Source organism: Parasteatoda tepidariorum, chromosome 2, assembly GCF_043381705.1.
Source record: "Parasteatoda tepidariorum isolate YZ-2023 chromosome 2, CAS_Ptep_4.0, whole genome shotgun sequence".
Taxonomy (NCBI): Eukaryota; Metazoa; Arthropoda; class Arachnida; order Araneae; family Theridiidae; genus Parasteatoda; species Parasteatoda tepidariorum.
This window is the reverse complement of record NC_092205.1, coordinates 32523059-32550368: the sequence shown is the minus strand read 5'-3', so window position 1 is coordinate 32550368 and position 27310 is coordinate 32523059. Positions and strand designations below refer to the sequence as shown.

The following is a 27310-nucleotide window of genomic DNA, read 5'->3' as shown; positions in this document are numbered from 1 at the left end:
GATGAAAATGCATGCAATGTAAAAAAAAATAACGGATCAAATTGCGGTATAAAAAATTCGGTACTTCGGGTGAATAATCTGTAAATTCCATTTTCCTGTAAAATTCATTTTTACCGTAAAATAATATACCATAATTTTTACAGTAATATTTATTTGATTCGAGTAATTCAGAGATTTTGCGGTAATTATTAATGTAAAAATAACGGTGTATAAAATTTATTTTCCGTAATATGTTCCGATACAAGTAGATTTTACTTAAGAAATGGACTGCAGGTACTTTTTGACATACTTCGATCCAGTTTTTTTGCAGAGTAGACAGAAGTAATAAACACCAGAAAACTTTAAAGATCTTAAATTTTAACGATTACGTAAATATTATGGGATTTAAAGCAGAGGTTGTACTTTTGGAAATTACCTTTAGTTAAGATTCTAATCGTTTGAATGTATAAAATAATTGTTTTTTTTTTATTCAACTTCAATATTTTATTTAATGAAGCCTATATTTTGAAGAATAAACATCTGAAGAAAAAAGGAAACTAGAAATACATTAATCTTCAAAATTATAAAAAGCAACTACTTTAAATCTTTGTAAACAAAACTTGGAAATAGCTACCAAGACTTCTTAATTGACAAATATATAAAAATTAGTAATCACCACACAAATATCCCCCGATCTTGATATATTATCACATTTGTAAACATTTTTCAAGATAAACGAGTTTATATTTAAATCAGATGGTAATTTTTAAATGCTCCAAAAATTCTGAAAGTTTCTCGATCATTTCTGCTTTTAAGGTAATATAAAACATAAATATTCATGGCGGTAAGTCATGTGAATAAACTTAAAAACCGCTTGTCATGACAAGTTGATAGTTTTGCAAGCTTCATGAACAAATTTAAAACTACCCTTTGGTGCATTGAAAATTCTTCTGTGGTGCATAAATACGAGGAAGATGGAAGAATTTCGAAAATAAAATACGACGAGTGTCTTAATAGAAAAATGACAGCTGACTGCGTACAACTTTTGTAAAATATTGGATTATACCTCAAGTGCTGACAGTAGAAGAAGTTTAACGTATTATGAAATATGTTCGTAAATACATTTGGAAAAAACATTTTCTCAGCAGATTTTCAGGAGAAATATGTAAACTCCAAGTAAGTTTTGAGTTAAGTAGATTAATTTATGAGGCTTCAGTTTTAGATTTATAATTGATAAATTAAACGCGCGTGTGCGCGTAACTTATGCATCTTCTTCACCAACGAATAATAAGAAGATTTGTTTAAACCTCACTAAGCCCTGATGCCACAGGTAATAATAATCATGTAATGATCACAAGTAATGATGACCTAAATGATCACAAGTAATAAATGTTGAAAATGACAGAAGTTGTCTTTGAAATGAACAAATTTCTTAATTAAAATCAGCAATTCGCACGGATAAATAAATTCGGGTAAAATTACAGTACTGTTAGGAAATGAAATTTCTGGCAAAAAACCAAAATTCTAGGTATTAAAATCTAAAATTTAAGGTATTTAAACCATTTATTTTGTAAATTTTTTGTTTATCTGGTAATGATTTACAAAAAATTTCGGCTTTCAAAATTGCAGTTCGTATTACCACATATTTATTATTAAATACAGAACTGAAAAATGAATTTAACCGGATAAAATGACTTTATGCCAATGCTCTAAGTTAGCTTCATAAAATTATCAAATTTTATACCTTTTTCTAATGTTATATTTTATTATTAATTTTAACAGAATCATTGCAGGTGTTTCGGTAAAAATTACTGAACTTTTTGGTGTTCCCATAATGCCAGAAAAACTGCAAACTCTTAACCTATTTTGGTAGTTTTAGCTTTATATCTTTTTCTCAGAGCAGAATACAATAATACTTAATTTCTCTCTTTTATTTCATACAGCGCAATAATCTCAGGTCATTTTGGAAGCATTACAATGTTTCGAAATAATTTCAAATGCTCGGTAAAAAGTTTTTTTTTGGGTAGAAAATGATTTTCTGTGTGACATCATGAAATTGTCATTAAACTTGGCAATTTCATAATTGTTTCAGAATTCATAATTGAAAAAAATACTGTTTCAGAAATTTCTCAGATTTTTTTAATATGAATGTGGATTGTTTTATATTACACATTAAAGCAGCGTACGGTTATTTTTATTGAACTTGATGAAAAGAAGATATTATGAAGTGAAATAACAATATTTAAGATATTTAGTATTAAAATGCCCCTAGTTGTTTTGTCTTAAAAAATATTTAAAAAAATCTTGCATGACAATATAAGAAGTATGCATTTCAAAGAAATTTTCATTTCCCAAATATATTTATGGGAGATCGAAACGGGTGTTACCTTTAAGACAGTTTATAAAAGCTATTTCATCTTTGGGTATTTTTAAAGTTTTTTTTTCTGCACTCCTTCTTAAACAAGCAGATCTATGCTTCACCGTTAAATCTTAAAAAAATATTGCCTATGTTTCTTTATTTGCTTTAAGAAGAAGAAACACATGTTCAAAGTGAAAACTGAAACTTTATGTAATGCAACAAAACTGACTGCCACAAATATAAGAGAGAATATCCCTTAAGACAACAACAGTTTTCACAAGACAGTGTGGGATCACAAAGCAAAGGGATAGGTTGAAAAGTCTACTTTCCCTGAAGAAGGTGAAGTGTTGCCTGTTACAGAATTCGTCATAAAATATACAGCAAATGCAGAGAAGGTTTACCTGTCATGATCTTATGTTTGACGTTGCAACCAGCAGTCCATCAAAAACGGTATGAAATTACTAGAAGAGTTTTCACACAGTGTTAAAACTGCGCCTTAATAATTTTTCAAATTTAATGTTAAATATTAAAAAAATGTGTAAAGGAACATTTTAATTCAAGTTAACACGAAATAAAACTTTCCTTTACAAATTCAAGGGTGTAATTAAATTTGGAATAGAGTTGAAAAAGATTACACCAGCTCACTCTCCTTTACAAATCAAATAAATTATTTTCACATCCAAAACACCAACATTAGCACTCTTTGGGTATCATCAGTAGTTTGTTTACATCGAATTTAGAGTTTTTGGTGTGTTCTTACACGCGGCTATAAAATATTTACAAAAACAATACTTCGCCGTTCAAATATGTAATGTATGTTTTTAGTAGTGTAATAAGTATAATTATATTTTAATAATTAAATATAATTAAACTGAGTTAAATAATATTATAACATTTAATTTTGTTTCGCTTCAGATTCATTAAGTGTAGTTTCAATTCATGTAAATATTCTCGCTATGCTGTGTGTATGTTTCATTTACAACCTAATTTTATTTTAATAAATATTGCATACATGCCTCCTAAAATACAATTCCTTCTGTATACCGTACCGTAAAAATAACTTTACTGATTCTTATGTGTATCACACCTTGTTGTATTTAGAAGCTTTAGATGTGAGATATTTAAATGTCACAGTGACGTCACCGTGTAATGAAACTGTGGCAAATTCAAGTCTCAACAGGATCACCGTGTGAAGGCGAATATGTCACATCTTCGTCCCACGTTGACGTCACTGCGGCAGTTAAATATCTCTTGTTGACGTCTAGCTGATGTCAAAATGTGACATCGCCTAATGCGGACGTAGTAACTTTTTATGACGTACTCATCAACGTTGCAAAAACTGTAAGCAACTTCACAAATGATTATCGCTGACTGTCGCGTTCTTGATTAGTCTGATAAACGTTTGACCCAAGAGAGAATTGCCTAATCGAAGAAAAAGTAAAAAACTGCAGACACTAGGAAAACGCTAAGAATCTTCCAACGTCTGCGTGATGTACTCCGTTACCGATGTGTATATCATACCATTAGTTTATCTCATGAATTTTAACTAATATTGAACAAACTAATAACAAACTCATAAATGTAATTAATATCAAACATTATTTAATTGCTAATCTATTAAATAATATTCTACTATATTAATTAATTTCTTAATAAATCACCGAGAAGTAAAATACCACCAATGAAATTACATTAACTATAATTCAAAACTAATTTTTGCATTTGAAAACGAAAAAAACATATTTTAAAAAATTGCTTCCAAACAAAAATATATTTTGGGGAAAAAACAATAATTTAACACTAAAATTCATACTGTTAAAATACAAACAGAAAAAAAACCAAAAGAAAATCTTATGTTATTTAGAAATGTTTGATCTAGAAAGCCAAGCTTGAAATAAATTCTTGCGCTTTTCTATTTCTAAAGAATATTATAAATGGCCTTCTTTTAAAATGTTTTCTTTTTACGGAACAAATTTTGAAATAGAAAAGCCACACCAAACAGAAATGCTTCTTGGCAAAACTTAGTATAAAATATAAATATAATATTTCAGAATTTTGAATAATATTCTCCATAATGTTTTCTCAACTGGCACAGAAGTGGAAGTAGATATTATTTTTTTAAATATTTAAAAAGAGACGAATTCTTCATCTTCTATTTTTATCCAGTAAATTCTGTATGTATTATAACGAATGACTGTAATAAAATTAAAAGTAAATTTCACATTAAAATGCCTGCACTGAGAAAAACAAATGTATGATTGATACTACCAGAGTATGGTAAAATTTATCATGTTTTTGGATCCACAACGACACCAAAAAGGTCGATAATTTTTAAAGAAGCTATTTGGTACTGATTTTTTTTTAAAAATTTACGGTTAAATACTATTTTATAATATGTTATAAAATGTGGTAAATTCATCACGATACATTAGAGCATAGGATAAAATCTATTGATTTTGTTAAATTTACTTTAACTTATAAGAACTATAATTTTGAAAACCAGAATTATCGGTAAACTTTTATTGAATGAACGAAACAATTTCCAAATATATACTTTAAATACCGTATATTTTGTTTTGATTAACAAGGTTTGGTTTCATTTTTGTTTTTTTTAATGGAAAATTTCAGTTGTGTAAAACAATAAAAACAAAATTCAATTTTCGCTTAGTTAATTAAGCCAAACATTATAAAATCTTATTTATAAACAAAAAGTTTGAAAATGTATTTTTCTCTACCTACTTGCTGGTCGAGGGAATTGGAAAACTCGAGATTTTTTATCTAAGTTTCAACCCAGACAACACATCAAAAAATTTAAATTGCCCTAATATTTATAACCATACAGGAACTTTTGTATACCTATTTACATTGTTACTTGTTCACATTGGGTACTTGTTTACACTGCATTCAATTGAATAATTGAATGAAACTATGGATTACTTGTGAAGCTTAAATTTGAAATAATTAAGATACCATTAAATAAATAATAACGTACAGGGAAAGCTGTAGGCCGTTGAGTTTTAGAAAACTGCAACATGATTTTTAAAAAGAGAATTAGTTAAACAAATATATTATTTAATTTATTCAAATTAAGCTTTAAAACTAATCTTTAATTCAAATTAAATGTTCCACTAAAAACAATTTAACAACCAGAATTTTATTTCACTAAGTAAACCTACCCAATGAAGCAACTAATTCGTCACTCCCATGACGGAGACAATGAGAGCTCGAGCCCCAGCGTTGACACCACAATATTTTCTTCATTCTCTTCAACACATGAAGAATTTCCAGTGTCCTGTAGTCCCTGATTTGTGATCCTGGACTATTATAATATGGTACTCTCATTCACGTAGAGATGACAGCCCGAAAAAAGCTTAACGCAAAAAAAAACTGACATTCTCCATCTCTTACGATAGGCGAAACAAATATAGAAACTAATTAAACCTCATTCCGTGGTTCATTTGATAGAGCACAACTCAACCACAACTTGATTCCAATGCATATCACTTAATTATAAGTCTAGCTCTAATGGCCAATTATTATTATTATAGTTTTTGAAGCCTTGCTAATTTAAAATGGTTAAAAAAATCCATACTAGTTATAAGCGGTTTCAAAATAGTAAGGGTAAAAAATGATCTTTACCTTAAACTTCACGATTAATTAGATGGACAGACTGCTGCTGGTTATTTTACCATAATTTTAGAATGAAAGTTTTATTATTACATTCACCAATGAAGCAAATTTTCTTGGTAATCGTATTCTCTTCGCATGCTTAATGAAATTCAAATATAATCATATCAAAGTTTATATTGTACAATTATCTTGAATAGATTTCAGTTTTATTTAGAAAAACCTTTCTTGTATTTCGTAGTTTCCTTTAAAATCGTTTTAGGGATACATAAGAAATGAGAATATTACTCCATTAGTGATTTTTCGTGACATTAGAGTTTTGTAGCTTCTTTTCTTTAGTCATTCGTATTACTAAAGATAAACTGATTGATCTGAAGATGGTAAATGTTAAGTGGTTGAAAACACGAAACCTTTCTTTTTAAAAACAACTTCGGCATTTCCCCCGTCAATATGGTTTTGTTTATGTTAAAAAAATATAATGGCTTTTCAGATCTTTTGGATATTAGTATGTTTATTCTCAATTGCAAAAAAAATAGGTTCTTATGATGCGGACTTTCTTTTAAATTTTTTAGAAAGAACTTATTTTCTGTTAACTTTGCGACGAAATACAACACGGTAACATATCCAGTAACACATTAACAGTTAACATATACAGTGAAACCTCTCGGTAAGGGCCACCTGTCCTTCCATTGAAAATTGGCCCTTATGGGGGGTGGCCCTTAAATGGGGGTGACCAAAAAATAAAATGAGGAAATCAAAATTTATGTAGAAAAAAAACTGTTTATTAAAATTTTAAGTTTTTATGCATGTTTAAAAAAATTTTCAATTGAAGTTTGTTTACTTTTTACAATTTTTTCACAAACAATTTTAGTTTCTAATGATTCCTTAACTCTATAAAACAAATTAGTTAAATTCGCATCATTTATTAATGCCTTGGATTAGGTTATCCGTTTATTTACTTCTATTAGCGTTTCTTGGTTTGATAAATACGGCACGGGGGACTCATGGGACGGGAGAAAAGTGGCCTTTATTGGAGGTAGTCAGGAAAATGTGGCCCTCTAATGGAAGGAAAATTAACATTATGTCTATGGGTAAAATTTTCGTTCCTCAAAATATTGGCCCTTAAGTAGAGGTGGCCTTTAGGAGAAGTTTCACTGTACTTAAAAACCAATGAAATAAGGAATATTAGCTACATTTTGTACGTGGTTATTACTATTGCATTATTTTAATTCAGCAGTTTATTTTTTAATTAGATTTACCAATAAACTGACTAGAATTGACTCTAAAAATCAGTTTTTGTGTAATGTATTCTTTAACATGATTTTTCGAAGCTTTTTTTAGCACAATTCAAGCTCGTTAAACTTGAAACAAACCTTCAAATTTAAACTATGTATACCATCTGGCGTTGAAGAATAACCTGAACTTTAAAACGGGCAAATAACTTAATTGTGAGCGTTAAATTCTTTTAAAATCGCAAATTTGGCGGGTCACATTTCGTCACATATAAGAAGATTATCGAAACCACTGCATTATTCTCAGTTTTTCCAAATTTTTATAAGATAATGAAGCATTGGATAAATGTTTAAATCTCGATAAATTAGATCACAAACGCTTTTAATTTTCTCAAAACAATGGCTTTTCTCCATTTTGGTGCTTTGCCCCATTTCCTGAATACGCGTAGAAAGCGCTTTCTAAAAAATACTATAAATTTTACCTAACAGCCTAACAGTCATGAGTAACTGTTGAAAATTTACAGAAGCTATGAATGTGGTATATTATTTCCAAAAAGGCTTCATTTCATATTACTGCAGAATTCTGAACTGTCTTATTTGATCCAGAATTTTACTTCATGTGAACCAAAAATACTGTTAACCATGACATTAAAACAACATACTAATACAATCTGCTGCTTATGATAAATAATGACTGAAGGAATGTCAGAACATTAACCTTCAAGAAAATCTTACGCAGCAGAAAACCAATCAACAAGACAAATGAATTCGCAACTACTTTATTGCTACCCTGAATTTTAGGACTGGATGAATAAGCTTATCCTATAGACTGGAATGATTGTGTAACAAAAGAGCCACTGAATACTGCACACAAGCTTTCTAATTATATAACCTAGACAAATTCATACAAAATCTATTCAAAAACTTGTAGTTTCACATATCGCATTTTTCTTGCAATACGCAGGCGGTTAAAACAATGATAAACTTTGAAGCATGGTAACCATGCCCCAGTATAAAATATTTAATTATTTGTAAAATTTTTAAAATTGTTTGCTTAAACAGATTGATAAAGGTAAAAGACGCTTTTATAGGCAATTTTGTCGAAAATTTTTTTAATGAAAAACAATAACGAGTTAGAGTTTTCTAACCTATCAGGTTTTACCCGGCTCTTCTAGTAAAATGTTCTCTAATTCGGCAAATAACCGAAAATAAGTACTACTGATGCCACTATTTTATTATTATTGTCAACGAACGAAACTTATAGTGCTACTGATACCAGATCTTATCCGTGTTATCAGTTTTTTTATTTATTTGTTGAATTGTCATTAGATACATGGTTAAACTGCTTTACGATACTTAGTTCAAGAGAGTCAAGTTTTAACACAATCATAAATAACATCCTCATATATAATTGCTAAGGACCCTAATATTGCATTAATTTTTGGAGAACTACAAATTCTTTTTAGGTCAGGAAAGAAAAGAAAATTGAAATTCACGAAAAGAGTCCGACTTAACATTATTTAGCATATCCTGCCCGTGATAGTTAAGGTTTAAGATAGTTTCAATTTCCCAACCAACATGTTAGCACATAGTTCACTTCTCAAATAAACTTAACTTTCGCAACTGTGTTTTATAAACGTGTATCATATTAACTTCGTATGCATGAAATAACAAACGTGATATTAAAATTCTTAAAATCTTAGGTATTTAAATATAAAAATATCTGCATTTAACCTTCATTTTAATTAAAATATTCCATTTTTTAATAGAAAGAAGTTTTAGTTTTTACTTTTATCTCGTGTGAAATATTTGTTTCATTTCTCAGGGAAAAAATAAGCGTCTCAACAATAATGCTTTTTTTTCTCTTCAGGTTATTGTTTTTATAAAATTAAGTTCATATGCTATAGTTAGATTCGAGTTAGCAAAATTAAACTTCAATGATACATTCTAAATTAAATGAAAAAGCTTTGTAAATATTTCATTTTTAAAATTAATGCCTTGAAAAGTTTATTTTAAAATTACTTTTAATGAAGTTATTACTCATATGAGACTTTAAACAAACAATTAAATATGCTTTTTCGAGCAAATAGGTAATGTTTAGAAGAAATAAGTAGGCTATGACCCTAAGTTTTGGAAACTATTTAAGTTCAGAAACTAGTTAAGGTATTTCATTTAAGGTGGAAACACATTCAAACTGCTTGTTCAAAAAAAATTTTTTTTTTAAATTTAAGTGAAAGTTGCGTTTGGGAGTATTTACAGTTCATTTATGATTTTAAAAGTATTGATAACTGATGTTTACTAATTGTGGGGTAAATTTGGAAATAAAAAAAATAAAATCGTAAATTTTATTTAAAAAAATTTATCATAATGAACATTTAGTTATCATAAGTTATTCAAAATCATGTAAAGTAGAGGAAATTTTGCATTAACAGATTCTCGCTTGCAAATTTAAATATAGAGATAAATAATTAAATAATGATTACGATGGTTGCTAGTTAGGTGGGAAATAACTTAAACAGTTATGCAACTCATATTTTCGTAAATTTTAAAGATATATCCGATTATTTTAATACACTTGCAATTTCTTTTAAGTATGTTTAGCTAAACAAAATTACAAATGTTGAAATTATTATTTTTATGAAACCTTATTATGATTTAAAATTAGTTTGAACGTGTGTAGTAATGTGGATTTAAAATAAAAGAAAACAGAAATAAAATGTTTTATAAATTCTCGAAAAACACCTTTTTAATTTAAAAAAATAGCCTTATTTTCCACAATAGTCCATGAAAGTTATTTTTCTTTCAAACAAAAGGTTGAATATCCGTGAATGATGTAGAGAGTAGTCTTTTCATGAGGCGTCTGGCGTCACCTTAACATTAGTGCCATTATTTGACCATCAGCCCTTAGATGGCAGACAATTTTCATCTGGCAAATATTTGGCTGCTTTGTCAGCGAATAAAGAAGACCTTTCAAATGATTCAAGTTATTAATGCTCAAATACCACTTAAGTTTAGAAGCGAATGACAATGAGAAATATTTATATAATTTTTATTCAAGATCATTAATGGTTATTTAAATTGCTTGGTGATTGCGTAATTTATAAGCCGAAAAATATTTAATTGCAACTTATTATAAAAGATTTTGATTCGAAACTGTATAGGTTAATTTTAAAAGTTATATTAGTCTTATTCATGATATATTGTAATAACGAGCTGCAGTGAAGCAGAATTCAATGGTAAACCTACAATTGACGTAGTGCATGTATCTCGATCCTGATTGGTTGTTGAAACGTGGAATTTGTTTTGTTAGCAATTGTTCTTTTTAATATATTTCAAGCAATCCAAGCCCGTTAAATATCAATTCTCTTGAGTGAAACATTCTATATACTTTTACAAAGATTCTTTCACAAAGATTTAAATTATTTTACTACATATTTTTCTCTCAACAAAAAGACAGGCACGAAATTCAGAACAAAAACAAACCAAGTATGCGCAAAAGTTGTCAGGTACACAAAACTAAAATATATCAAGGTTACAATAATACACCTAAACAAATAATAAATTTAAATGAAGCAAAAGACGGAGAGGAAAAATAATTAAATTTTAACAAATTCGATGCGCGATACGGCGTTGCATTTAATTATCTTCACATTAGTTAAGATTAGTTAAGATCTTATTTATAAGCAATTCAACAATGAACAATTGCGAGTACGGGGGTTCGAATGCCAGCGTTGACAATATTTTCTCAATTCCTTTCAACAAATAAAGATTTTTCAGGGTCCTGAACTCCCCAATTTATTACCTTGAGTTATTAGAATACGGTACTTTTCATTTACACATACATGGAAGCACCATGAAACTGCTAAACTGTCTCCAATGTCCAAATAAATGTCTTTTTTACGGTTTTAAAATCACGTTAATTATAATAAATAGTCAAAAAAACCGCATAGTTTCGTATTCATAGTTTTTAACCATATTAGTCGTAAACGGTTTCGAAACCATAAAATTAAAAAATGTACTTTACAGTAAACTTTACAGTTAATTCAATGGACAGACTGCTGACGGATATTTTAGCTAAACTTTAGAATGAAAATTCGAACAGTGAAAGAGTGTGCGATTTACTTATTACATTTTATAACCTCGTATTTAAAATATTTTCAAATTTTAATTTAGTAAATCATATAACACATAATTTAATCTTTAATATAATCGAGCCCGAAAAATGTGCAATCTAAAGCTTTCTTTCTTCCATCTCCAAGTACTAAACACAAAACATTGCTTGAAATTTTCCGATTGAATCATACTGGCCAAAATGTTTAGAGTTGAAAACCAATTAAAGGCTAAATCATTGATAGACTGGATATGAATATTTTCTTAGAAAAGACGAAGAGTATTAAAATAGTGTGAATGCTAAAATTTGCATGAAAATTCAAATGGGAGTGTATGATAAATATTAACATTTCGTAATAATAATTTTTGTACATTAGTATATCACTGTAACTTGAACTTATCTTTTTGATAATCAAAACACAAAATAATACATGAGTTATGAGGTTTAAAAATAAAATTCTCGCATTTGTTGTACTTCTGAAAATACGAATTATGAGGTTTACAAATAAAATTCTTGCATTTGTTGTACTTCTGAAATTACCTGATGATAATTTTCGTCCTAAGAAAAAGAGTACACCTATTTTTTTCTCTCTGTAGATGTCTTTAATCATCCAAATTTATTTAGACAAACAAATTAAGCTATTCAAGCCATACTATATAAAAAACGAAGTTTGGACTAAAAGCGTTTGGAGGAAATAATTTTAGCTTGTATTTATCACACGTAAATAAAATTACTCCTGAGCTAAAGAGGGACAAAATTTACCCGCCGGGTTTTTACACCAAAAATCAAAAAAATCAATTAAACCATGTTTTAGCTACTTCGTAAATGAACAAACATAATACATTTTTGCAAAATACAAACATTATCTTAAGTTGAATTGATACTTGTCAAAAAAAATTTGAAAATTAAAATGTAGTTCTAAAGTGCATCTAAAAATATTAAAAATTCATCATTTTAATTATTCAAAAAATAATTTACTCTTCTACAGTATTTTAAAATAGGTAACCATTTTATTTTTCACCCATTTTAACTTTTATAAATATATTTCTCAATATTGGAATTCCTTTTACCTCTACCCTCAATCAACTGAGGAAATGAATCTTATATTTGTAACTGAGAAAAGATAACTCATATTTACTGAAGACTCACCAAACAAAGATACTTTCTTAAGTTAATAATGTTGCACGTTCATTTTAATTGCTTATTTTAAAGTGTACGTTTAGGAACCTTAGCTCCAATGAGAATCAAGCAACCAAAAGTAAACCTATTACAGTTTGAACCGTATCTCGTGGTGCCTCAAAGCTTCTTCTCTGGAAATTCTTTACCTCGTATCCTCCCGATCTCTAATTGCCTCTTAGTGCCTAGAAATTCCGTTACCGAACACCTCTCGCCTTTGAAGAATGCTGACATTTCAGCCTTAAACCCATTATTCGAAAGTTTTAAAATGCCTATCATATGGCTTAGAAAATGCGATTGACTTTGAAGAACGGTAATGAAAATAAACTCAAAGCTATGGGTGATGCGTCTTAGGGGAATTATTGGAAGATTTCGAAAGTTTAGCGTTCGTATTCTTGGCTAAGATTAAAGAAGGATTATAAGCGATAGAATTTTCGTTATGAGTGTTTTATTAGAAAATGCAATGTTTCAAATTTCGTTTGAAAACATTGGTTGGAGAGTATATTGGATTATTGCAAAACTGAACAAGCTATGCAGCATTATGTGAAATAGCATTTAATGTTTAGTGTACATGAGTTATTTCGTTAATTTTTGCTTATTTACACGCATGTGAATAAGGAACATGTGTGAATTGTGCATTATATTATTTTATTAGGAAATGAGAGATTTCAGAGTGTGCACGACTCAGAGTATTCGACTCATAGTGCTCGACTCATAGTATTCGCAACAATCTTTATCACAAGATCCAACAAGGTTTATAAATGATTAGAGAATAAACTATTCAAGCTTGTAACAATGTTCACTTTTACTATGCTGGTTTACGAGCAATGAGGTTCGCACTGACCTTGCATAAACAACCCTTTTATATCAATGTTAAATCTATCTCTACAAAACAAGGCTAAAAGTAATTTAATTCCTTTTCTGCTCTGAGTGTCTACGATTATGATTCATTAGAGTTCGATTGCACCGTTGGTATATTTTAAAAATAAGTATTAATTCATGTTTCATAATTTGAATGAATTTTAAACATCATTAAAAAATTAACTTAAAGGGGGGATTGTGAAATAGCATATATTTAAAAATTTCTTTCTCAGAATATCTTGTAAGTTAAAGTAATATAATTTTATTTCTATTTTAATAATTTAATCTAATTTATATCTTTTTTACTAAAGAAATAATTTAATTTTAATTCTGATATAAATGTGTCATGTATATTGTTCTTCTGCTGAGATGACATCATCTTTATATTCATAAGAGAGAATTGACAAATATACAATACATGATTTGTGGGTATTCAAAGGTCATATTTCGTTTATTTTATTTACCTGTTATTACAGTTTTGCTTCTCATCCAATCAAAAACTTTTAAGCTTAAGACTGGGGTTGGGTTTTGCTTTATCAGAATAAGCCTCATTCGATAAAATGGGGAATAACGCGTTGTTAGATGGCTCCTGGGTTAAAGTTACATAACCTCAAATGATATAACGTCCCAAAATTGGGTCAGCTGTTCAACAACGGTTATAAAATAAAATGATATAACGTAGAGCAGTGGTGACTCAGGGGATAGTGCACTTGTCTCCCAGTGACGTGAACCGGATTTGAAGCGTAGATCTTGAATCTTTTTGTGGTTTTCCTCTCCAGGAAATGGAAATGTGGGTTAGTTCCATCAAAAATAGTCCCTTGTGAATGCAAATTACTCCTAATATTTGATCCAGGAGTTCTCTCGTTTCCTGGGTTAAATGATCTAACGTCAATTAATAAAACGCCAAGTGAAGAGTTGCCATATGGCTCTTGGGTTACAATCGCAAAGCATTATTTAGCAAAGCATTGTTAGATTGCTCCTGGGTTAAAATTCGTTACAACCTGGGACATGCTAAAGCACAAAATACTCATCCAATACCTTTTAAAAATCATAAAATTTGTTTGTAAATATAATTAATTTTTTATGTTGAAATCATAAGAAATAAGAAACATATCTAAAAAAATTTATCTCTGTGATATTTTGATCGATTTCAGCTGTATTTCATTTTATACAAAGCGTTACAATTCCCCATATCATTGTATACATTTTTGTAATTCTCATCTACAAGAAAGAAAAAAACCATATAAACAGACACTAAGGGAAAAGCAAAACATTTTTCAAATATAGTAATTTTTTGGAGATCAAACAGAGAAAAAACGTAATTAAAATAAACAAAAACTATTTTATGTGTCAGACGAAGTTTAGAAACAGTTTCTGATGACTTCAGTTTTATGATTTCATTTTCGTCAAAATCATAACATAGCAGTGTATTTAATTGTTATTTCACCAATTCCAATCTAAACAGACAATTAACCATAAAAAAATGCATTCAGACTATTAACTGTGAGAAAAACCGTTTTTTAACAGCTTTCACGGAATACGGTTAGAAAACCAGAATTTTATCTCAGTAACTAGGCCCAGCTAATGATAGTTCCCTGCAAATAGGTACACATTATAGCCGAGAAGGCTAATCTGTCAATCTCACCACACAACTAATTTGTCCACAGAACTAGGGTTCGATTCTCAGTGTTGCCACAACAATATTTCCTCCATTAATCCTGCTCTCCCCAATTTTTTACCTTGGCTTATAATATAATTCTCTCCCATTTATGCATAGATAGCAGCCCATGAGGCTAGATTACATCCAATATTCAGTTAAATGTCTCTTTTACGGTTTTGAAACTATGCCAGTTGATGCCGTATAGTTTTGTATTCATGGTTTTATGACCATACTAGTTTTAAACGGTTTCAAAATTGTAAAGGTAAACTATATTCTTTACTGTAAACTTTACGGTTAATTGGATAGACAGAATGTTGCCGGTTGTTTTACCATAAATTAAGAACGAAACTTCTTACAGTGAACAATTATTTTGCAAAACTTGTTAATGAAAGAAATGTCATAATATTTCACTAAAAATATTCTCCCATCAATTTATTAATTGTTTTCTATTCAAATCCAATTCGGTTCTGATCCACGATCTACACTGATTCTAATTAAGTGGATTACCATTTCGCACTGTCCTGTGGAATTTCACGGCTCCTAGGGAATGCTGAGTTAATTCAATTAAAGGAGGCATTAGATATGCAGGCTATGAAAGCTCTAGAGAAATCTAATTTCCTTCCTTAGAGTGGTTTGTAAATATTTCCTGAAAGATTAAGAGATAATACTGTTTTGGCTCTTGCGTTAGATAGTTAAAGTTTAAAAAATGAGAAGTGATACTAAATGCCTGCCTAGACGAAAACACTCTGACCTAGGTTGAATATTTGCATAATAATAGAAATGTTTCTTTAATTGAACTAATTAAATTCGAGACTTGATATATATATATTTTTTATTGCCTTTATAAAATCAGCTAAACTTTCATTAAAATCCTGAATTAATCAATAATTTAAATCTTACAACATTTTTTCTTTAAGAGCCTGGATTGTATAATTATTATGGGATAAAATGATAGTTCTTGGTAAATTTGCTATAGGTAATGGTATTTTTGTATTTCGCCTAACAACGTCAAATTCTATTTTAACATGTATAAAAGCTAGTTATTAATATGATCCAATAGCTCTAATACATCGATGAACAAGCTTGTGCAGTAGTCTTACTTAAAAAGGTCTGGTTCTATATATCTATCTGGTTCAAAATATCGTTAAAATGAATAGGAAGCAAACGTGACTACGTTTATTGTGATAGACATTAAAAAAGAAGTTTTATTTTTTAAGTAATGAAATTAAATCTGAACATATTGTAAAAATAAATAGGTCCCATTTTATGCTGTTACACTCTATTGTGTTAATTGCAAACTTTTGCGTAATAAACTATTGTTTTGATATTAATATTTCATGCTTTTATTAATAAAGAGTATCAAACTCTTATGACAAAAGAATTCTCAACTAATAGGAAAGTGTTTGTTTGTTTACTCATGGTTTGAGTATCTGAAGAAAGATAGAGATTTGAAGAGAGATTTTTTTCTAATGATACCTGAATGTAACGATTTGCAGGGCATTTTTACACAGAGAAAAAAGCGTATTCAAAACTACCAGAATATGGTAAAATTTGCCGCATTTCTGACTCTACGGAAACCCTGAAAATAACGGTAAAATTTACCATAGGGGTTTGGTTATCTTTTGGTAAAGTTGACATAAAAACATGATAATTTTTACTACGCTGATTAGTACTGACTGTGGTGTAATTTGGACGAATTTGGTAGTTTTAATTTTTGGTAATTTGGTACCTTAAAAGTGATATAAAAACCTTTTTTTTTCTTTAAATTTACTTTTTAGTTTTCTATTTTTTATTATATGTGAAAATATTACAACTATAATTTTGAAAACCAGAATTTTCTGTAAACAGCTATCATCCGAAGATAAAGATATACAAAATAAATAGTTTAAACACCATATAGTATTAACGAAATTAGATTTTTTTACCAGTAATGTCATTATCTACTTATTAAGTACTGCGATTTGTGAAGAATATTTTTCTCTGTGTAGATTGCTTTTCTTCACTGGATCCTAATTTATCTCGTCATAGAGTATGGAGGGCTAAGAAGCATTTATTTCTTGATAGGACTCAGTCGATTAAAGAAATCATCGTAATCTTTTTTACATCTGTTTTTAAAGAAGACTGAAAACTTTTAAATTAAGGTGACTTAGTATCAATCCGATATCAATCATTTAAGCTTTGAATAATTTAATATTGAAATAATACGTAAATGATACCATTGCGTATGACGATGATACTCAAAATTTTAAAGAATATAGCCGATTTTAATGATCGGGTATTTATTTATTTATTTATTATTATGTGTCTATATTATCTTTATTCTATTATGCGTCTTTTTTGTCTATATTATCTTTTTATTTATACCTGGATGCCCTCTTTGGGGGCGGAACGGGGATTAGTAATAAAAATATTATCTTTATTTATCTATTTATATACATCTACTTACTATTTTGCCCGTTTTTCTGTCTGCAGCTTTTTCAGAATAATTTCGATAGTTCACATTTTTAAATATTCTAGGAACTAACTATATGCGTTTCTTGTAACTCCAATTTTCGTGGCAAGAAATCAAGAACTTGATTGGTAGGTTTTTCGTGCGTTACCAATCAGGTTCTCATTCGCCCGTGCCGATAACTGTTGATCACATACAGAGAGAAGTGCCCCAATGACATAGGCCACAACGTACATGCGCACCAATTAGATTTACTTATAAATATAAGATGAAAATGATCCCTCCGTTAAAACTATGTATATGTCAGAAAATACTTTAAAAAAACACTTTTTTTGCTATTATGTTTTTGTTATTATTTTTTGCACTATTAAATTATATATTTGCTATAGAACTGGTATTTACTTTACATTTTTAAAACTTGACATATTTTCTCGTATCTTTCATGACAACTATAGTTTTAATTACAAATGCAAAAGCAGCTTAAGGTGTCTATTTTAATTCAGTGTCCAAATATATACTCTTGCGATTTTCGGAGCGTCTAGAATCACAGTATCATGCAATTAATTTTGTTACCTTAATATTGTTCCAAATTCAACCATATTATCATGCAAATTGAATCAATTTTTATATTTTATTACTTGTCATGAGGTGAACCGGGTTCGAACCCCAGCGATGACTGGTCGGTACGAATTTCACATCCGCTTTGCACCGACCACAGTGCTGACATGAAATATCCTCAGTGTTAGATGGATCATGAGCTAGAGTCTCCTTGCCATCAAGCTAACCGTGGGAAGGTTCTCGTGGTCATCCACTCCATGTAACGCAAATGCGGGTTAGTTCCATCAAAAAAGTCCTCCGTGAAGGCAGGTTTTTCCCAATACTCGACCTAGGAGTTCCCTCTTCTTCTGTTTTGGGTTCTAAATTACAAGGCTACGGAGTCGAACATTAGTAGTCGTAAAATCAAAAATTGGGTCAGCTGTTCAATTACGGTTATAAAATAAAATAAAATGATTGAATTTGAACGAAAACACAATAACGCGTGCAAATGCTAAAGTGCCATTCAAGAGCTTATTTTATAGTTTGGTGTTGGACCGCTATTTCAGAGAGTATGCACACATTTCAAAATACTTGGCACTTAAATTTATTTCTAAACTATGTAAATGTTGGAAAGAGTATTGCATTATCCTTTCAATAAATCAACGTTAACATCTTGCCATTTAACGTCTTAAAGAAATTCAAAAACGCATAGTTATAAGAAAATGAGATTCTAAGAATATATACCATACTTATAAAAGCTTTTAAATTCAAAATAAATTAGATATACAAAATATTTAGCCCTTCACAAAAACGTACAATTTTAAATTGAGCTGAAAATAGAGAATTTGAAGAACCCATCATAAATGGAGATTAAAGCTTTTTCTATATTAAGTCTGCTTTTCTAAAGATATTTCAAATTTGTTTGAGCACATTCTTTATAAAAAGAATAAACAGCATACTTTCATTTTAAAGTGTATGACTTACAATGAATAATTTTTGATATTCTGCTTGTTTTAAATCTATTTCTGCTGAAAAATATACTTACTGTTGGAGTTTTAACTAAAATTACTCAAACAGGTATCACAGAACATTTATTTTTATTTTAAAATCCTGTGTTCTATGACATGGGATTCAATTAAAGAATATTATACTGAAAAGTCTGCTTTTAACATTTAATTTATATTTAGGTTGAAATATATTTATGCATGAAACATGAATTCATTTAAAAGAAATAAATTTCCTAAAAAAAAAAGAAACGGTCCAGAAAATATACTGAAGATCGATTTTATTTTGACCATAGTGATAGGGGAAACAGCTTCAAATTGATGAATACATGCTTTCATGGGAAATAAAAGCCAACCTGCTTCCACAATGTTGACTACTTTGCTTCAACCATGCCATTAATCACAAAAATTAAGGAGCCTTAACCTCCATCACCACATTTGCCCAAAATGGGCTGTTGCTGAAGTGATTTAATTTGTATATGCGTAACTTTTTTTTGTTGCGTTAAACTTCTAAAAATTATCTTCTACTTTACTTAAATTTATTAATAAAACACTGTTAGGGGCAGATAATTACGAAATATTGTATTAACGAATAAAATATTAAAATAAGTATAAAATATAAAGCATTATCATAAAATATTAAAATGTATAAATTTTGTATAATATAATAATAACACTATTTTGAACTGGGTAAAAGCACATGTGGGGATCCAGGGCAATGAGGAGGCAGACAGGGCAGCAAAGGAAGCCATTGGTTCTGACAGTGTGGATCTCCAGGTTCTGAAGACCCCCAAACAAGCTAAAACCGAAATCAAACAATATTTAATGGCAAGGTGGAAAACCAATTGGGAAAATTCTGAGAAAGGCAGGCATACATTTAAATTCATTAAGACCNTGCTGAAGAGATTTAATTTGTATATGCGTAACTTTTTTTTGTTGCGTTAAACTTCTAAAAATTATCTTCTACTTTACTTAAATTTATTAAAAAACACTGCTAGGGGCAGATAATTACGAAATATTGTATTAACGTATAAAATATTAAAATAAGTATAAAATATAAAGCATTATTATAAAATATTAAAATGTATTAATTTTGTATAATATAATAATAAGTAATAAAAACAAGAGAATATGCTGCAGGTCTGATGATGAAGGAGTAGTACCATAATATTATCTAATCTAAAATGGTTAGGCAAATATAAACGGCTTAAAAAATTTATGTCAAGAATAACATCCCTTACAAAAATTTAAAGAGCTATTTAGGTTTATTTGAGGCTGTTTTGAGGTTTCAAGGTTAATTTGAGGTTTATTTGAAGTCGACTTCAAAAACAAACTTAAAAAAACTACCTCCTAAAGTTTTTGATCAAGGTATATGAAGTAGTTTATTTCGCATTTGAGGTTGGTGTTTAATTTTTCTACACTTTATTAGAATTTCACCAGCTGTAAACTAAAATAGATAAACTATATCGGAACCATAAACTATATATGAGGTTTAAATGAGGTAAAGATGATTGAGGTTTATTTATAAGGTTATTTTTGGGGCAAACATAGCCTCATATTCTGCCTCAGAAGACTTTTTTACACTTGTCAACATGAAAACAACCTAAAGAAAACCTTATTTTTTGTAAGGGATCAATGTTAAATCTGCAATCCCATGAATTAAAAATGTAAAAGCAATGAAGAGAAAAACTAACTCATTGCTACACTGTAAATTTTTTTGTTATAATACGAAAAGTTTCCGGCTGCAAAATTGCAATTCCAAGAACAAAAAGTTTTGTTACATAATATTATTCTATTAATTTTTAGTTACCTCTTAAAAACATTTTGGAAATATGTTTAATATAATACTACTTATTATAGCATCAAAATTCAAATTAGTCTCTAAAATCTTGATTATATATCCAATAAATTTTTATAAATAAATAATCAAGCACTTAATTCAAATCGAATAAAAATATAATTTTAAAAACTTGAATCAAATATTCGATTTTTTAAAGAGATGTATTTGAAACACTTTTATTTTTAGTAGAAAAAAAGATATTTTGGCATGAGTTACATATTTTAATATATTTTGCTGAGAATATGGGGGAAAACAATACAGAAAATAAACCTATAGATGAAATGAATTTCAGTTAATTCGCTCGTTTTATTTTTTTGAAATTCATTTAATTATATTTTGTTGATAAAGTTCACAAAATATTTCGTTTACATTTATGTCTAATAATTACTCTAACTTTGGACATCAACCATAAAAATTGGAGATTTTTATAAATAAAAAGAATCTCTCTATGAAGAGTTATCTAATATATTCATGTTTCAGTTAACGAACAATTTTATGACTTTAGGAAGCACTCTTCAAGATTGAATTCTTTTTTGCCATGGAAGCAAGATATGCCATTAAATGAAAATATTTCATCTTTAATTCAAGATACAAAATTTAATGATCCACCAACATGCATTTATATATTTATATANTATATATATATATATATATCATACATTTTAACAGATTTCTTCTGAAAGAGTAAAAAATAGCTAAAGAAATTCCTGAGATATGTTTGAAATTCCTGAGAAAAATTAAATATTTAAACGATCTTTAAATAGAGGAAAAAAATTAAGATAATTTTTGGCTGTATAATTGTATGACGATATTTTGGCATAATTAAATTACTATTACATGTAATAGATACTGGAGAAATTTTATTCCCAAACAGTATGCAAAATTTCTAAATTCAGTCGAAGTTTCAAAAAGAATTTCGATATTTTATTATAATAAAAATTTACCTTTGCAGCTATTGAAGATGCAGGTTCATCAAACAAGAGCCAGATCCTTGGTTTGATTTTTTGCCAGCAGTTCATTTTTCCAGCAAGATACTGCTCCTCTACGCCAAATTTCCTCGCCAGTTCTTCATCACTCGGTTTCTCAGCATCCAAGTCCAAGTTGTCGAGTATTGCTAGTGTAGATTGCGTATCCCTGTGAACGGTGTACGTCATCCAACAGCAAGGCTCTACCTATTATTTCCGGAAGTAAAAAAACATCATTGTTTCTATGTCTGCTAACTAGCATATCGTATTAATAAATACATCTTAATAAGTTTAAAATTAAGACATAACGTAATAGGTAAAAATGCAACCTCAATTTTCCTCTGTTTAAATTTATTATTTAACTTACTCTAAAATAATTTGTAATTGATTATATTAGATTATAATATAATCAATTATTAATTATTAATAGTATGTTAAAAAGAACTTTTAAGATTGCACGTTTTAAAAAAATTTCTGAAATTAAATGAAATACAAATTATGATTTAACATTTAATGGGTGCTGTATTTCATTTTTATGCAAGATTTAAAAATCAATTTAAATCAAGAATTAAAAATCAATAAAAAAAATCTTGCATTTTCAAAAAAAAAAAAAAAGTTGAAATTGTTTTTTTGCTTGAAAATCATTCTTAAATATGTCAGTTTAATAAAAATAGCATTTTTTCTCAGTATAGCCAGACGAAGAAAAGTTTACTTCAACATGTCTTAAAGGACCATAATCATTATTCCAATATCAACAACAGCTTCAATTTGGAATTTGTATCGATGTAAAAAATGTCCTAATTATGCTGAGAAAAATCTTGGTTTCCTTTACTACTTATGATATTTTCACTTGTAAAAACTACTAATCACTTAGTTACATTGATATGCATACTGTGCCTTATTTGCATATTTATCTTGAAAACTGAGTAATTAAACGATTACTGTTTTTTAATAAAACCAATATTTTACAATCATTGTCATTTAAAAACGATCTTTTGATTGATGTAGAGTTGGAGTAAGTTTTGTGTCATTTTAAATAATAATACTTAAAAAAATTTATCATAATGTTTAAGAATATCCTGATAATTCTAACAGAAAAAAATTTCCAGATCCATTGAATAGTGAAAAATATTATTTCTTTAAATCCCATACTGTCCCCACGTCGTCCAACCCCTGTATAATTATTATCGCACAAGGTGTGAGTATTAATTTTAAGAAAAATAACTACATAATAACTGCGTATTATAAAATGTGAGTTACATACTTATTCAATGCCTTTTAAAATAGCCTTCAGTTTTTTTAATATACAGTGCTCAAAATAACAAACAGATTATCCGGAATAACTTTTGATCTAATGATCGGATCTTCGCGTTCTAAGACACATTCTTAATAATTCGATGGGATGACCTCAAATATGCTATTAGTGCAGACATTATTTTAAGTTACGAAATCAAAGACAATGTACTTTCTCTGAATAAACATACCTTTTTTCCAACGTATTCGGATTTCTAATTCCCAAAATATAAGGGGTAGCAGCAATCTGAGAAATACGGCTCCAATAGTTTGATCTGGAGAGCGATTCAAATTCTGAAGATTTTAATGTTAGTTTGATTTTTTGAGTATTTTACCGTATTCCCAGAGCTTTTTAAGCGAATGGAAACTTTTAACTCCCAATTATAGCATTTATTTATTTAAATATAATTTCATGCGAAAAATAACTATTCGTAAATATTTACACGTTTTATTATTTTATATAATAATAGTCAGAAAAATTTTGAATTGTATGGTTTTCAATTTTATATATCATTTTACAGAACATAATTTTACACGGCAAAGTACAAAATTTTAGTGAAATCGGTCGAATAGATCCTGAAAAATTGAATTTTTTAAAATCGGCTTTCCTTTAAAAATTTCAAAAACAAATTTTTAAAATGCTCTTTAGGAATGCCGTATAATTCTGATATTTTTCTCTGAGTCTTCCATATTCTTGTATCTTGATCCTTTAGAAAGTTTTTTAGCTTCGAAAACCAGAAGAATCTGCAAAAAATTTGTCTAAAGAGTATGTAAAATCATTCCTTTTCAGAAATTCCGAAATAAGAAGAATTTATTTTATGCTAATGACCAAAGCTTAAGAAATAATATTTTTAAAGAGGACTTTAAAAGTTAATTCTGAAATTTTACAGCTGAACACAAAAACAGTTACTACTACAAGAGTTTACTTCGAAACCTATTGAATTAATACTTAATTCGCACAATATCTTCAGAAATTATTAGCTTTGTGTTGATTATTAATATTAGGTTACTATTAGGTTATTGGTGAAAATTGATAGCTGCTTCTTGTATTGATGATCTATTGTTAATTTTTTTTCATTAGGATGTCTCAGTTTAAAATATGCTTCCTTCAAATGCTTTGAGTTTCAATGTTTGGTCGGTTATAATTTGTAATACGTTACATTTATCTGTTACTTAATCTTAGATAGGTGTCACTCAACAAATCTAGTCACCTTATTAGTTATTCAGATATATTATTCCAAAATTCCTCATAACTATATTCAATATAAATCGAATTTGTTAGAACATTTCGATACTTTGCTTCTTTTATTAGATGTGTTTTTTGAAAAGACCTTTTTTTTTCCTAAACCCAATTAAAAGGTTACGTTTGAAGAGGTTGGTAAATGTTTTGGATGGACCCAAAGATGTGTCTTAATAAATTAATATGTTTTTAATTGCCTTTTTCTATTATCGAATCGCACTGAATCACATTTTTAGTTTTTTAATTAGAGCAGGGATAGCCTGGTTTATAGGCGTTAAGTCCCTCTCCAAGAGGTTGTGAGTTCGATTCCCTCTGACCGAAGCCTTCCCATATACAAAATGGTAACTGGTACAAGCTAAATCCGTCGGGGTTTTAAGGTCTTCCAAGTTCCCACAAAAAATTAATACCTCTGGGGGTACTGGATCGGAGAGTGATGGGTTAAAAATACAATGTGTGAATACCCCTCCTCGGTAAAACGGGCCGTGACGTATGTGCCTGAGGAATGCTGAATTTGTGCCCTAGATGGCGTCACTGGAAAATCTGCCTTGAAATAGGCTTTTCAGTATTGTCAGTGGCATAAGACAACCAGAGTAGCAATTATTTCATTGGTAATTCGACTAATTTATATCTGATGACACTATAATTCGCCTGACATGCATTTTTGCGAAAAACTTTTATAAGTGAAAACAACTCTTTGGTCTCTATAGTTTTCACAAATGGAACTTTATATTAATTCAGTATTGATGTAAGAGTGTTTCCTTAATAGTTTCCCATAAACTAGATATTTGTCAATTAGTTAATAATTTGTAGAATCAATTTCTTAATTATAAAACATAAAATAAAAATAAAAACTAATCATATAATTTAAGGTGCTAAGATTTTCCCAAATAATATAAATGTCGCAAAAAAGATAAAAGAACTCTGAGAAACAGCAAAGTCAAATTTAAACACGTTCGATTTTTCCGACATTCGGTTCTTCAGTGAATGTGAGCATAGAAATATCAAAGGTACAAAACAAAGAACTTTCTCTAAAAATACTTGATATATAAAAGAATAGATCTTCAAAAGAAGTCTGTAATTAAGTTTAAATGTCTCAGGTTTGGACAACTTTGACTGTTTTACGAGGAAATGAGGAAGCCTATAAAGAAATTCCAAACAAAGTTGGAAAGTAGGACTGTCGAAAAAAGAAAAGAAGATATCCATTTTTTTTCCTGTTTTGTTTTTTGTTTTTTCATCAAGAAACTCCTTCTCCTCTGATATTAATCTAAACAAAGTGATTTATGTTTGAAAGGGAGTAAAGGGTTAGTTTTAGCGAAAATAAATCGCCGAGGGCACTTTGGATGTAAGCTGTTTTTGTTCAAAATGTGATGAAATAGTATAAATTTGAAGAAAAAAAAAAGGAAATATACATATATTTAGATTGAAATAATTGTAAGCAAGGAATTTTTTAATTAAAGAAGCTTAGTAACAGAATTTGATGAAACCAGACTATCGTTAAAATTTTCAATATTTCTTCGTGATATGGTTTAGGAACAAAGAAATGCAAAATTCGAAGCAAATTTACTTCAATAAAAATTTTGCTTATTAAATGGCAAAATTATAAACATAATTAACAACTTTTGGTGTAAGTAACTTGATCAACTTCAAGATGGCAACGTGAGTGATCAATACGACTAATTCAAATGGAAATAAAACAAGCAAATTGAGAAATAAATTTTAAAATTACAAGCAATTTTACAAATAAACAAGCAAATTTACAAACAAAAAGGATCGTTACAATGAAGAATTAAAATTTTGTAAGGACGATAATTAAGAAAAGAGTCAACTTTTTATGTTACAAATCTATACATTTCAGTAGTTCAAACTATTTCAAGTATTTGCTACATAGGAGCAGTATTATAATCTCAAAATTAAGAAAAGGGAAGATGAAAAATACGAAAGAGAGAGACTTTCTTTTTTTTCGACACTTAACTTTCACTTTCTTATAGGCTGACTTAATTTTGAACTTTGTCAGAATGCGTAGTAAGCATTAAAAAATATTAGGTTCAGTTTTAAACCTAATTCTCACTTATGCACTTTACAGATGTGGGAACAAAACTGAAGCACTTCACTAAGGAATTGACATTAAATTATTTCAAAAGTAATGCTTTAAGCTTATAGGATGTGCAATATGATAAAATTATAAAAGGATGCTTTTCAGAATTTTATTTATGGTTTCGGTTTCCACAGAGGGCAAAAATATATAATTTAGTATTTTATTATTGTAGTATTGTGTATTAAAGATAATCAGGATGAAATTTAATTTGTTTATATTTCAAAGCTTTGGTCTCTACTACAGGTAAATGAGAACTCACTCTTCTTTATTGTGAACATTATTTCAACGGTTCTCCTTCAAAATCCTCACCATTATTCTTCTGTGTTTGCTACCAAACTTTACAGACGGAAGAATAGATGAAAATCAATTCTCAGACTAAGATAATCTCACATCGTACTGCGGAAAGAGCAATGTGAAAAGAGTAAGCTTATCATTGGTCAAGTGAAGAGGTTAATACTTCTATGCGAATGAAGAAAATTACAGCCCATCAATACCAACATTACCAACCACATTACCCAGTCTTTTACCGCATGTCAAATGTCTCTCAAGAGCAAAACTGTCAAGAATTAACCCTATATTTGACATATGGTTTGGGTTTAGTATTAAATTCCCTTTGTTCTTCAACTTTGCAGCCACGACTCAACAGAGAGTGAATCAAATGACCATATTAGAAACCAAGGTATATTATTTACAAACTTTGTTCTTTCTAATGACACTTGGACAAGCCAATCTCGCCAGATATTAGCATTTTGCGAATTAAGTCAGGAAGGTGAGACTTTCGTGTTGATAAGAAGGCACAGCAAGGATAAATGTATATCTTGACTCAGAAACCTACCGATAGATGGCAGCACCCCGAATTAGTGAGACCTCTTAGTTTAGACA

At 29.0% G+C, this 27310-nt stretch overlaps 1 protein-coding gene across 4 annotated transcripts in view; it reads right to left on the bottom strand.

Annotated features, from left to right (window-relative positions):
- Nucleotides 1-27310, bottom strand: part of LOC107436947 (potassium voltage-gated channel protein Shaw) — a 279381-nt gene that overhangs the window by 96795 nt on the left and 155276 nt on the right. For all 4 annotated transcript variants that reach the window (XR_011636124.1, XR_006226018.2, XM_071177434.1 and 1 more), the window contains one exon: nucleotides 21780-22007. Coding sequence is in view for 2 of the 4 variants with exons in the window: in XM_071177434.1 (XP_071033535.1) it covers nucleotides 21780-22007 (228 nt within the window). In the remaining 2 variants the exon portion in view is untranslated. The remainder of the gene's footprint in view (nucleotides 1-21779; nucleotides 22008-27310) is intronic.